Genomic DNA, 14,929 nt, shown 5'->3' on the forward strand with positions numbered 1-14,929 from the left:
AGAGTGGAGAGGCGTCGCTGGACTTTAAACGACGATCACGTGCTCCCTGAGGGTCCAGCATCACGTGCCCACTCTCCACTTACGCTTCGCATCCACCCTTCGAGCTAAAAGCTCTCGCGACTCCACTCTGGCCGGCTAAGGCAAGCCAGAGGTGGGGGTCCTGTCCTCGTCAGGCTTCACTATAGCCGACCGGTTAAGGCAAGCCGGAGATGAAGACAGGGTCCTCTCCCGGGAGCATTCAGGTCCGCAGGGTCGCTACTCCCCGACACCTCGCCACAAGGTGCCCTGCGGGCTTAATATTATTATACTATATGTAATTACCTAGTAAGTACTTCCTTCATATAAAAAAAAAATGAAGCAGACGGAAAAATTTCAACTGTTCTCAAATAAAGGTCAGAAAATAAATAGTCAAAAATAAAAAGTAGGGGTGCCAAACCGTTACACGACTATCTGCAATACGACTTTAAGCAGGAAAGTTACTTTTGTTTCTTTCATTCTCACTTTGAAAGCAGAATTTACATTACCCTGGTTTTTACCTGTTTGACGCTTGTACACACATCTATATTTCAAAGTTATCATTCTTTTTTTTTAAAGGCTGGTTACTGTTTTATTACGATCATAAATATGAGAAAAAAGTTATACGTACACGTTCAAAATTGGCGTTGAAATTCGAATCAATGTTGATGGCAACACGTCTATAAAAAAAAAATTAATTAGATATATAAATATGATAAAATGATGATACATATTATATTATTAAAACACCATCGAGACAACAATACAATTTAATTTAAATATTTTAAGATGTCGTATCAGTACAAATTTATTCTATTTTTAAACTTAATTTTTTTTTAATCACTTACCCAAAGAAGCAGAGTAAACGGTAACAATTTGGGCGGCAAAAACCACCAAAATCACAGGAATTACCCAAGGTAATTGTTTCAACCACGTCTTCGATGAATGTTGCATATTGAATTTTTACAATATCGACACAGCTGTTAAGTACGCCTTATATATATTACGATTTTGTTCTTATCTTATTAATTAAAAATGAAGGTTTAAATAAATTGAAAGTACGAGGAAATAATAAGGTACTCAATTAAATAGAAAATAATTAGTTTTATAGTTATATTTTGTACGTCAATGATAGAAAAATCTATATCATATGTAATGTTATTTGAGAACGAGTTTTATATATCTTGATTATTCTCTAGCCTAAAGTTTAGACTAGAGACTAGTGTAGGTATCAAATCCACCGCATACATTACAAATATTAGAAATGTAACCCTTATTGTAAGATTTTGTTCAATGCTGTTTATTTTTTTCTTTGTAATTTTAATGTGTTTGTATTTTTTTCCTTTTTGAATAGTAGTAAGTGTTGTATCATACTTTTATAATTAAAAGAGTTTACATGTGGTAGTCGAGCACGCTTCGGCACGAATTGGGCCAGCTCGCAGTGGGGAAGTACCACACCTCCACAGAAAACCGGCGTGAAATAGCATATTGCTGTTTTGTTCGGACACACATCACAAGAAAGTAATTTAAATTAGGTGAATGAAATTAAATAATTAAGTAAATGTTTTATTTCAATTTAATTTTTTTTTTCTTTACGTACGTTATGTACTTCTTGCTGAAAAAGTATACCTAAAATAATAAGGTATAATTTTCAAAGAGGTGGATGAAATGGATGAGGTATGATAAAAATCGCTATACATAGATTTTTTAAAGTTTTTAATATTTGTAAATAATTTATTCTATTTATGAGTAGTTGTTTGTCCCGTCTTCGTCCGGGTTGATCCGAGATAATAAAAATTGTCCAAGTTTCACGGTAAAGATGCGCCGTAGCTAACTTAATTTTTTTATTGATAGAAATAAACACGTTTTTCATAATATTAATATAGGTAGTGATGTCATAAAGTACTTAAAGATTGTTATTCAAAAAGACGACTCGACGACAAGACAGGTAAATAAACTGCATTCTAATATTTATATCCAAGAATTATTTACCACTTAGATTGAACGTTGGCGGAGCTGTTGGATGGAATGATTATTATCTAAGAAAAGAAGAGTTTATTATTATTATTAGTGAATTTAATCAGTATTTCGATTTTTATATTCAATATTAATAATATTATTCAGTTAAATACTTAACAAATATTTTCACAATATTTTTAATTAGCCCTTTTATGTTTTATTGGTATTATCGTCATAGATTATGGTCATAAAATGATATTATCTTACTTATAGTATAAAAACGAATGTCTGTTTATTTGCCGTTCTTTCATGTCGTAACGGAGCGGTGATATGTTATAGTTTTGTGTCTGAAGATAGTAATTTTTTTGGGTTTAGAGTGACAGTAGTCTTACGTTACTTTTCTAGTACCAACCTAGAATTCTCATTAAAAGTAGTGGAAATAAAACAAAATAAATTGTAAATAATCTATTATACAAAAAATACAATTTAATGGCGAGATGTCATATCTATATCACATTGTCAGCTTATTGCACTGCACTTTGGTTCCGCCGGCATATTTTCGAAATGAAGTTAACGTCTGAAAAAAATCAAATGAAATTTCGTTATTTATAAATTACAATTATAAATTTCATATTTATGATAAATATTATCAAAATCAATCCAATTGTTCGCATGTTAGTATGTCTTACATACATGACTTACTCTGCATCACTTATAATACTAGATATTACTTTTGATATCAATGGAAGGTATAAGAACTCACCCGTATTTGCCTCCCGAGCTTGCGCTAGCGCTGGCGCTGGAGCTGGCACTGCTGCCACCATATCCGCCGTGGCCGCCGTAGCCGCCGCTGCCACCACCGCCATGACCACCTCCGAGGCCACCGCCGTTACCACCGCCGTTACCACCGCCGTGACCGCCGCCGCTGGCTCCTCCGTGACCGCCTCCATAACCACCGCCGAGCGCTCCCCCTTGACCGCCTCCAATGCCACCGCCGTTTCCTCCTCCAAGGCTTCCACCGTGTCCTCCTCCCAAAGCACCGCCGTTTCCTCCTCCAAGGCCACCGCCGTGTCCACCGCCTAGACCACCACCGCTTCCCCCTCCGAGGCCTCCGCCATGGCCGCCACCGCTTCCGCCTCCGAGGCCTCCGCCATGACCACCACCGCTTCCTCCTCCAAGGCCACCACCGTGACCTCCTCCTAACCCACCACCACCTCCAAGACCACCTGAAACGGTTATAAAATAGTCAGTATCTACATTTTACGCTGCTCTTGTGATTTCGTAATTTTGATTGGAGTAATTCTTGATTTGCGTAATTTGCTAAATGTATCATTTTAAGACTCATGTCATTGTAACAGCATTTTTTGTATGGATTTTTTTAAATCCGTATCACATTTTCCGCTACTGTCTAAATTTAATTTTAGAGTGTTTGGTAACAAATAGAAGTATGAAAAAATATCCTTACCCCCACCGCCGCCGCCTTTACCGCCCCCAAAACCACCGCCGTAACCGCCACCGCCACCGCCACCGCCGCCACCGCCAAATCCTCCGCTGCCACCGTAACCTGTTTTAAATTATTCGAATATTAAAAGTTGCAAGTAGGTACGTATTATCACACATTGAGATGAAAACAATCCTATTAGCGGAAACATTGGTGGCAGATCAGCATCCCTTTATAACAGTCTTCGGTTTTTTGTTAACCTTTGTTAGTTAATATGACAGAATAGGGAAATTATATAATAATTAATCAAGGTAATTCTGCATCGAACTTCGAGTATCAAAGGTGTCGCCTGTGCCTATACCGACGACTGACTCGATTTTTCCCTAGAACTTTCTTTGCTCTTTCTACTGACTCGTCGAACAATTATAGTGCTTTGACATGCATATTGCATATTATCTTATGACGTAATTGTCTATGCTCTCTATACTTGATAAATATTAAGTCAAGGTGACATTCAATTAATCTTAAACTGAAGTCATACGTAAAAAATACCTATAACAAAAGCTTTGTACCATTTTTTCGAAATATAGCGAGGGAGCTTTAATTTTGGTACATTACAAATACAGTACCTGTATGTAGGGAAGGAATGCAGTATGCTTATATTAGAAAAAATGCATACGAGAGTCATCATTCGATTAAAAAAATATAACACGCACACTACTGTTATAATTTATATTACACTAATATACATATATGCGTGTGTGTGAGATGTATATTTGACACACACAAATAACAAAAATATTTTAGAACCGATGGCTTATTTAAACCTCTTAATTAATTTAATGTATTCAGATTGGATTAAATAATTAAAATTAAATGCGGTATTTTATGTTTCAAATAAATAATTTCATTACTTAGGTAATAAATATTATGTAATAATTGACTCGGTAGAAAATAAAAATTCACAATTTATCGTATGGCTATGAAATGATAAAATTAATTTTTTTACCTTTAAAGAGCTGTTTAAAATTTTAAATTACAAATAATGTACTTATGTGAGTCAACATAAAATTAATAAATACTTTAAAGACTACATTAATAATAATACACTGTTTTCACCAATAGACGACCAATCAACTAAAATAATAAATTAACTGCCTAAATGAAAATACGCAAGTACTAAATAACACCTAATGGCCTTCGACGCATTAGATATATTCAACTATAAACATATCCTGTTCAGCTACCAACAAACCAAGAAAAACATTCGCAAGAAAACTTAACACAATGGTCATTTGTAAAGTTAATTTTGGAGTTTCCACGACTCATTAAAATGATTTAAGGGCAATGAACACAAAAACTAATAAAAACATCGGTTTCAATGTTTTTGTCAAAATCCTTTATGAAGAAGAAGTAAGAGAACGAATCTATATGCTATTTAGATGTACATATTATATGAAAAACACGTAAAATGCTATACAACAAATTAAAGCTTCACTATATAAATTTAGTAGTAATAAATGAGTTCATTTACAATTAAAAATTTATGATTAAAATTTTCCATAATAGGTAAATATTTCATTTGAAGAAAATCATTATGGTTTGGGTAAACAGAAACTAAACCATTAAATTTTGCCATAATTCCCTGTCTCTAAGACTTTTGTGTAAGGGATATTTTCCTTCAGAGCAAGTGATGTTTAGGGTAAGTGATCATTCTTTGAAATAACGATTAACGATTCGAGCAGACTCGATTTCACTGGATTCATACTCCAGAAGTGCAATTGCAAATAACATGGAAGAAAATCAACGCCTAGAGAAAGTCCCAGGTACAAGACAAATTTAACTTATAATTGATTTTGTTTAACTAATAATTGATTTCCTTACAAAAGTAACCCCTGAATTAAGTTTAGTTTAAGACTGTCACTGAAGTATTATCTCAAAGCTGTAATAAATTGCAATATAATTACCCGGTGCGGCGCACACGCACACAGCCAGCCCTAAGGCCACACAGACTACTGCAAACTTCGCCATTTCAATTGAACTACGGAGCCTTAGCGCAGTACCACCTTTTATATAATCAGAGATTTGACCGAGCTTATGTCATGAGCTAGTAAATGTTTACAGTACATACTCTTCAGTTTTTGTTGTTTGCAAATTTTTTGTGCTAATTTTTAACGAGAATACTCAGATCAACTCGAAACGAATGACGATTCGTTTATAATATTGATTTTCGTCGTAATAAATAATGTAGGTGACCTTTTTAGAATCTGCTTAAAAGTATAATTTTAGGTATTTTCTTGTGTTTGAAAGAAACATCTGCAAATAAATAAAATACCTAAAAATCTATACTAAAATTGTAAAAGCTGAGAGTTTGTGTGATAGTTTGAACACGTTAATCTCAGGAACGATATAAACGTTATAGCACAGTTATTTCACGTGGAACTTGAAAGATTATTTGTTGTAATCCTATTATAATATTACAAATGCGAAAGTTTGTATGGATGTATGGATGTTTGTTACGCTTTCACGTAACGTTTTTTTTATTTCTCTAACTAGGTGTAAGCAACACCTAGTTAGACGATTGTATCTTTAGTATAATTACAATTATAATTTCTTAAGTTATTATATAATAATTTTTTATACAAATAAGTCAATATACAGCATATACTTATTTTATAAATTTATAAGGTCATTTTTATAACTGGGTGTGATAGGTGAAATCCAAAAATATGAGAAATATAGACCACGCTGAAAGATAGAAGTGGAAGTGGAAGTGGAATTGTGGATAAGTGGAGGAGAACAAAAAGTGAAATTGCTTCATCAGATTTACGAAAAATCCATGTTAATAAACAAGAATAGATACATAATATAATAGATTTTGAAAGGAAAAATACAGCGTATATTATTGCACGAATTGACGGTGTCTTTAATAAAAAGTAATAATACACAAATCCTAGCAATATCAAACCTTCTATCTAGCTATTTACGCGCGGCGTGCCCGCCTAGTCAAAGGAAAAAGATACAAAAAACCGGGGTTCTCCCCGCGTAGTTCCCGTTTCCGTATAGTTAACATGGATATGTTTAAAACTTTTTACAATACAATATAAGAACATTGTATTGTAAAAAGTTTGAGATAGTTTGAAACCTGAACTCTTGTTTTCAGGCCTCAAACTACTACTACAAATCAAAAATCTCACAATATTAGATCACATTTCAGCAAACGAACAAACCGTTCAGCTTTATATATATTAGCATAGATACATATTCCAAAATCAGTTAGGTATCTACACTAATAAATATTATAACCTCTATTTAAACCAAATTCAAACATACTTACAGAGTAACAAGTCTACAGAATCTAATTCCATTTGAAATATCAAAATTTGCTCTCAAATCCTGTATAAAAATCATGTCTATTTTTTACCTTTTAAACCTTTTATGGTCATTCAACTTGACTTGAACAAAACATTTCATAGTAGGTAAAAAAATTATGATTTACAAGCACATATTTGCTCACCGTGGCTTATATTGTCTATATCTAAATTTATATATTTGTTAAGGCTCTATAGTAGGATGTTTGTGTTCAGATACTATAAATCATGCGTGAATGAATAGGTATCATTTGCTTCGTAATAACAGAATAATTATTTCTAGATATAATATCGCATAAATAGATTATACAATGTGGGAGTTGATACTTCAGCACGAATTGGGCCTGCTCGCACGGGGGAAGGTACCACACCTCCGCAGCAGATCGATGTGAAATAGTAGCTACTGTGTTTCGATGAGTGAGGGAGCCGGAGGTCCTTTTCAGTACGCGTCCTTTTTTTATTCCCCGCATTAATACTTTCTTTATTTCAAACTTTTTTGCAGAAACGTATGGTTCTGTAATTGCCTTATGCTTCCGAAAATGTTTATTGTGCGTTTACTATCAGGAAACCCACTTACTACTCAAATACTTAGTATTGAATTATAATTATGCATTATGAAATAGTCGTTACTTCTTAGTTGTGAAGATGAGTTACAAGTGTTGATGATATAAAGTTTATATTCATATGGTTGTAGTAGTATAACAATTAAGAAACTGTTTATTTTACTTTCATTACGTGATTAAAGAATTAAAATGTATCTACTTATGTCTATCAGGTCAGTGACCAGAGCAAATCGGCAATGCGTCTGTGTAAATGCATTTTTGGAATAGCAACTTATAACAAAATCTAAAAAACTTCAAAACACGTCTTTTCATGTTCGTAATAATAACTATAGTAATCTTTATTTATTTGCATAGTAAGGAAATCATACAATTGTGTGCACGGGGAATCCTCTATACCCAAATTATTGTATACATTTATAATGAGCCGTATTTGAGATATAACTAAAGATGCAAAACTCGTTTTTTATGTCATCGTCGGCAAAGGAACTGTTGCGTCGCCTGATGGTAAGCGACCTCTACCACCTATGAAAATTTGCAAACGCGTAAAGAAGTTTTGAAGACATACAAGTGGATTTCTGATTTTAAATTGTATGGGACAGAGAAAGTCTTACCGAAGGATTAGGGTAAAGAAAAGACTACTACTATTGAAAGAAATAAAAAAAACGGTACTTTTTTGTATAATATCATAAAATTATTTAACCATTTAAAATACTCATCAATTATTTATTATATAATAGGATATTACTGTTAATGGAATTATTGACCATTTAGAGACCATTGAGCTTCACATCTTTACCGAGTAACATTGTTTTATATATTTATTTTCGGTCAATCCAAACGTAGCCAGGTGCATCCTGGCTGTTTCCTTTTCCTCATACTTTATCGTCCATTTTTTCCTTCCAGTCGTCAATCCTTCTTAGCCCTTTCCCCATAAAAGCGGGTAGGCACTACCTCTGCGAATGTTCATGGGTAGTGGGGATCGCTTCCCATCAGGCGAACAACCAGCTCAGTTGGCCGCATACGGCATATAAAAAAACAAAAAATACGCTAGTAGAGTATGGAAATTGCACCGGATAGTATGGTATGTGGGGAAATAATGTATTCACAGCCAAAAATATCCTTAACAATTAAAGAGTAAAACATCAACTATTTAAATAATTAATTTATTTTCTATGTTTGATACAAATTTTATTGATCCACTAATTATCTAATTATGATGGCCGTAGGTTGCAGTCAGCTGTCACGGGATCACCTATCTGAAAATAAGGATAAAAAAATTAAGGATAAATATAAATATTGTTCAATCAAATGTAGGTCATCATTTAGGAAATAGAATATTGATTAAATATGCAATTTAATTAAGGTAAATTTAACATAATAATAATTACTCATTATTGCTAGACTGCATATCATAAAAAATAAATTTAATTTTTATTATTGTAACAAAAAGTCGTATAATAACTTGAGTCAGTTGCAGAATTTAAAATCTTCAAATTCATTATATTATATCTAGGTGTTAAAAGCACAAAAAAATACTATGTTGCTACTTTGTTGAAAAGTTCCATGAAAGCTTTTGTATTATGTTGTATAACAATGTTATGTTTTGGGTTCACTTTTCAGTATTTCTTATTAATTATTCACGAACTTGATTCATGATTAGATTAGATTGTAAAATAATGTTCCAAGCCTGACTATTTACAAATAATTATTATTTATTCTATAAATCTTTCTACATATATATATGTCAACCTAGAGGCGCAAACTAGGCATTGGGGTATCTGGCAGAATCATCAGCGTTGTAGGGACTTTCCTACAACATTATGTTGAGCCAGGGCCTTTCTGCAGCCACAACGCACACACTTATATACTGTTATTATTAGAAATCTGTTCTTCTCATCATTGTTCTTAATTTTTCTTTCTTTTTTATGTCTTTTTTTGTAATTGTTTTTAATATTGTGTATGTTGTTTGGTTGCAATAAATCATTTGTATTATTATTATTATTTTAGGCCTTTAGTATTTGGGCCTAGGCCAAGTGATCATCATTCTGGGACATTATATACCTATGCTGTTGACTGTTCCGGCGGTTTGTATTGGTCCGTTTGTAAAAATTTTCGTGTAATCCTGCAAGTGTTCAATATGACTGCTTTTTGTAATGTAATGAATAAGGCTTTAGGAAGATCGAGAGCTTTTATGGCTTGGTGAAGTTGGGTTGGTACTATGCCAGTCGTAGATAGAACTATGGGTATGATTAAGACTCTGCGTTATTATTATTATATAGTTTTATAGGAATTTTTGATTGCGAAATAATTCTTATAATTAACATGCAGTTGGTGATTGTTGTGGCAAATATGAATGCTATTAATCAAACATACATATTTTCATACCATTTCTAATCAAACTATTACTGTATAATAAGAGTGTGTCCCGTTTCATATTTCAGCAAGTCCACAATGTGTCGATATTTATCTGTTCCTAATACTCCTGAATCGGCGTGAAAAAGCATTCGAATGCTAGTAACTTCACATGCTACTATTACACTGTTTACTGTATAGGTATATACTGTTTCGTTCGATGAGTCGAGGATCCGTTGGCCCTTCCCAGTATACCAATATCGTATAGAGTGATACAATAGATGATTGATATAAATTGACGTGACGTGTTCCATTATAAATTAACGGAATTTTTGAAGTACCAGTCTTCATAATAAACTATTACCTAAATAGTAGTACAAATCACTTACCATCATAATTAGCGCGTCTATATTAAAAAATGCCGCCCGCCGCATTAACCACCGCCGAATCCACCGCCGTAACCACCGCCGTAACCGCCGCCGTACCCACCGCCGTAACCGCCACCGTATCCGCCACCAAAACCGCCGCCGTAACCACCACCGTATCCGCCGCCGTAACCACCACCATATCCGCCGCCGTATCCGCCGCCGTAACCGCCGCCATATCCGCCGCCGTAACCGCCACTGTAACCGCCGCCGTGATTACCGCGGTAACCGCCGCCGTGACCGTGAAAGCCTTTACTTTTGAAGTGACCTGAACATAAAGAACGTTGGGTTTTTTTTCTATTTCCAAATTTTATGTTTCACTTCTACAAAAATATGATAAACATGGTTTTTTTATATATCGTTTTTAGCATACGATCCACGATCCATAATGTTTAATTTACATTATTACGCTAATTTCATGACAACCTAATAACGAGACGTCTATGTTCCCTAGCTTGCTCTTTATTTCTTCAAAAAATAATTTGTACGCGTTTTGCTTCCATCAGTGAACTATTATATTGTGTATATTAAGATTTTAGCCCCTGCACAATCCCAAACACTCTTTAAACATTATAAATACACTTTGTAATCACAAGCAAAAAGAGTTATTTTTACAAAGATTTACCTGGCGCGGCTTGAACGTAAACTAAGATAGCAATCAAAAAGCTGACTGTTATTAAATTCGCCATGTCGACAAACTACTTCAATATCCTATGGTTTTCCCTTATATAGTAACAAAGATGTTCTCTAAACCGGCAGTTCGTTCAAAATGGTATTTATGAAGCCGCAAACTTACGAGCGTGTCTAATTGCTTTATGCTAATTGTAAAATATTTAATACTACCTGTAACCTCTACTTATACATTGGGTATACCCGTATACCTGCGAGATTTGAGTTTTATGGACCTCTAATATAGTATAATAGATGCAGACTTCGTAAAAAACTCCAATCATCGATTAGACTATCGGCAAATTCAACGTTTTCATTCGAGTGTTTAAATGTATTAAAAAAATTAACATGTTGTTATGTGTATGGCCGTTAAAAAAATATTCTTTGGGTTTTTTAACAATATTTGAGTATTTTGTTTATCGTCTGTTGCAAATTTTGAAGTATAATAAAATATACTCTGATTTAAAATCTTACTTCCTATTTATATTATAAATGCGAAAGTTTGTAAGGATGTGTGTGCGTTTGTTGCTCTTTTACGCAAAACCTACTGAACCGATTGCAATGAAATTTGGTACGTAGACAGCTGGATAACTGGAATAACATATAGGCAACTTTTTATTCCGATATTCCTACGGGATACAGACTTACGCGGGTGAAAACGCGGGGCGCTGCTAGTAACGTTATAAAGATAAAAAGGTTGTATTTTTTGTATGTATGTTTGTAATGCTTTCAAGCAAAAAATACTTAACAGATTACAAAAATCTTTCACCATTAGAATACTGAATCTCCATTGAGTGACCTAAGCTTTTAAGACCTTATATACTTCGGTGAACCTGGGGCGAACAGATATTTTATAAAGTTTTCTTGTCCCAAAATATAGAAATATATTGCAAAAATAAAATCTTTTAACTCGCTCTAATACATTTTTTGTAACAAAATATAAGAACTCGTAACATTAACAAGTCACGATGTTTTTTCCGGTTTAAAACGTACGGACCGAGCTTCTCAATACACAAAACAGTGTGAGTCTTCGATTTTTGCTTGAACTTAAACGCTGAGCCAATCGGGTCATATAAACATATATTTTTTTTAATAATTTAATTCAATAAAAAAAAGTGTTTATACAGTTAATAGATCTAATATACTTTTTTAATATCACGTGTCCACAGTTCGTTAATATAATTCGTTTGTTGGATACATTTATAAATGAAACATCGATTGCATAATGTTGTTTACATTTATTCGCTTTACATTCACAGAAATACATTCATTGTTGACATTTCATTAGTACTTCGGTGAGAAGTCTGTATCCTTAATATGAAATACTAGACGTGCGCCCTGGTTTTGCGCGTTTATATGTGTCTATAGCATTAGGTATAATATACCTCTTCGTATCCATTTTATTATTTGTTTTGATTTTTCTAACTATCATGGTGATAATTACATGGTTACAGATGTACAGATGACAAACAGATGGATAGCGAAGTCTTACTGCTAACTATCTGTAGTAATATATTATCTGTGGTAATAGGGTACCGTTTGAAACCTTTGTATAGGGAACAATATTACAAAACAAAAAGTACTTCTACTAAGTTCAACCCATTCTCACCTTCACCCCATCATGATTCTCACCGTCAACCTGTTCTGTATATCTCTCTGAGTATCAGAATTTATCTTAATTCGACAATCGACTTAGGTATAAATAAACAGTAGACAGTCTTTAATTGAATTAGATCATTAGAGAAAGAGAAATTAGATCATTAGAGAGTATATTGTTTTTGTTCAACCCATTCTGAATTCTCGCCTATATACAAAAAACGCAATAAGAAAAGTTAATTTGTTTATTTTTCGAATGTAATTTAGGAAATCTTGCAGTATCTAAAAGTTCTTTCATTGAGTCGAGCATGCTTCGGCACAAATTGGGCCAGCTCGTACCGGTGAAGTACCACACCCCCACAAAAAACCGGTTTGAAATGGTAGCATGCTACCATGTGGGGGAGCCGGAGGTCCGTTTCTTTTTCCTCACTTATCACAGTCCTTTTCTTCTTTCCAGACGTCAAATGAGCCCTACCTCTGCGAATGTTCATGGGCGTTGGCGATCGTGTACCTTCAGGCGAACCGTTAGTTCGAAGTTTAAAGTTACTTCATAAATGATCATTTATAGCGCCGTAGAAAGTGATTTTTTAAACTAAAATAGATTAGTCAACATAAAATACAGAAGAATTTTACTATGTGAATAATGATAAACCCCACCTTTTGCATTAACTTCTATGAAAATATAAACGGTGAATGAGCTATTGACCTTAGTCCTTGATAAAATCTAATTGTATTTGCGTAATTTATTGCGTAGTATTATTTTGTTGTGTTTTAAGATCAATATGACCAATCAATTCTCTTTTAATTTAAATCGTGATTTATTAAAAAAAAAACGTATTTTTGTTACCTTTTTTCAAAATATTTTGACGGTATAATCATAAGCAATCGCCATTGTTTATTTGAATTTAATTTAACAAAACATATTATAAACGTCACTATCAGAAGCCATAGATAATTTAGTTTTGAACTCGTTATCCGACGTTTATTTCTATTATAAATTTATGATATTCATTATTAGATACGACATACTCTTAATAAATAATTTAAGGCTTGATTTAAAAAACATTTAGGTTCCGTAATACAATTTGAATTTTCGACTGGTTTGTTCTAAATATGCAATATCTATTCTTTTTATGTACATTACACAAAATCTATAAACAAAAAATATCACCGACATCCTTTGGGAGGAGAGATGCCACTCCAATTCTAAGATAACAATTACTTGTAAAACGCAAAAAGAATTACGTCAAACGGTTGAAAACCCACAGAGTAAAAAACACAATCAAGTATTATAAACCCCGTTAGTTTTTGAGAACATCAGTTAAAAATTTTGGCTGAAAAAATAACTAAAAAACAAATATCAAGTATACAACAGAAAGGTAATCAGCCTTGGTTAATTGTCGGAAGCGAGACTTAGATAAATAGTTAGACTGAAAGGACATTTGTATTACCTAACACTGATATTGGTTGCTATCTCGATCGTAAATAATAAATAACAATAAGCAAGGATACTGAAACTATATTCGAAACTAGCCTTTTATCATTGTATTATAATAAACTTTCAGTTTGATAGTAATCTATAGATAAAAATAAATCGTCGAGTGCAAATGGCAGTGAAAAAAATCGTACAAGCAGATTAAAGCGATCGTTCATTCTAATGTCTTTTTTTAAATTTAACTTAACAAATTGATATTTTAAAATTGCTGTATTTTCTTTCACTAACATCAGCTAATCCACCATTTTATCGACGAATAGTAACAAAAATCATTTTAAGGCAATTTTGTAATCAAGCATTTTGTATTAAACGCTGAAAATGAAGATAAGTGATACCATTTCGGAATCTCAGTGAAACGGGCATGTAAAAGACATTTTATTAAGAAAAAAAAGACATGGTGCTAACCACACGTTCTAATAATGTCCTCTTGTTCATTAGAGCCATCAGTTTTTTGCCTGTATTCTAGTAGTAAACATATTGTTTTCTTAGAATCATCGCGTACCATGCCAACTGCACGCTAAATTTATAACAGGAAAATATAATCGTGATTAAAATCATCTGAGCTGAAGAGAACCATAATAAACATGGGCATTATTTATATAAATGTAACAACATCGTGACCTGTTTAATGACTGTGTCATTTAGTTTCTCGAGTTTACTATTTTCCCCGGGAGCTTGCTTTATTAAAGCAAAACCTCAAGGTTATAAATATTTATTGTGACTATCTCTTGAAAATAAGAACGAGTCTTTAATTATCCTTCTTTAAAAAATTGGTGAAAGATATTCTCTTTTCTTTCCCTACTTCCATTTTTGCTGAGCACTCTAATATTGACTTCTTCAAAGCAAGGTTGAAGAGCCTGCTTCAAGGACGAATTGCTCCCAACTAGACTATACGCTGCTTTAGAGCTTTCCATCATATGGTCGTTTAACATTTCAAAATATTGTTGGTGAAGAAGATGAAATGGAATGATTTTTACTTTAACCTAACTTTACAAAAATAAAATACAAAAAAAATATCACATATGTATTTAAAAAATGCAAAA

At 33.2% G+C, this 14,929-nt stretch overlaps 1 protein-coding gene across 2 annotated transcripts; it reads right to left on the reverse strand.

Annotated features, from left to right (window-relative positions):
- Positions 1 to 2,426: 2,426 nt before the first annotated feature.
- LOC119829789 (glycine-rich cell wall structural protein-like) lies at positions 2,427 to 5,454 on the reverse strand. Of its 2 annotated transcripts, XM_038352497.1 has the most exons (4): positions 5,383 to 5,454; positions 3,533 to 3,538; positions 2,738 to 3,200; positions 2,427 to 2,551 (listed from the first exon to the last, which is right to left on the reverse strand). In XM_038352497.1, exons 1-4 carry the CDS (start codon positions 5,444 to 5,446, stop codon positions 2,545 to 2,547), a joined length of 540 nt encoding a protein of 179 aa, XP_038208425.1. In that variant the 5' UTR covers positions 5,447 to 5,454; the 3' UTR covers positions 2,427 to 2,544. The 2 variants fall into 2 exon arrangements, with proteins under 2 accessions (XP_038208425.1, XP_038208426.1); XM_038352498.1 differs by lacking the exon at positions 3,533 to 3,538.
- Between the last annotated feature and the right edge of the window lie 9,475 nt (positions 5,455 to 14,929).

The sequence above is a fragment of the Zerene cesonia genome, chromosome 10 (genome assembly GCF_012273895.1).
Source record: "Zerene cesonia ecotype Mississippi chromosome 10, Zerene_cesonia_1.1, whole genome shotgun sequence".
Classification (NCBI taxonomy): Eukaryota; Metazoa; Arthropoda; class Insecta; order Lepidoptera; family Pieridae; genus Zerene; species Zerene cesonia.

Bases quoted from the DNA above. Each gene is read 5' to 3' on its own strand.
- LOC119829789 (XM_038352497.1), bottom strand. From the start codon at position 5,446: ATGGCGAAGTTTGCAGTAGTCTGTGTGGCCTTAGGGCTGGCTGTGTGC.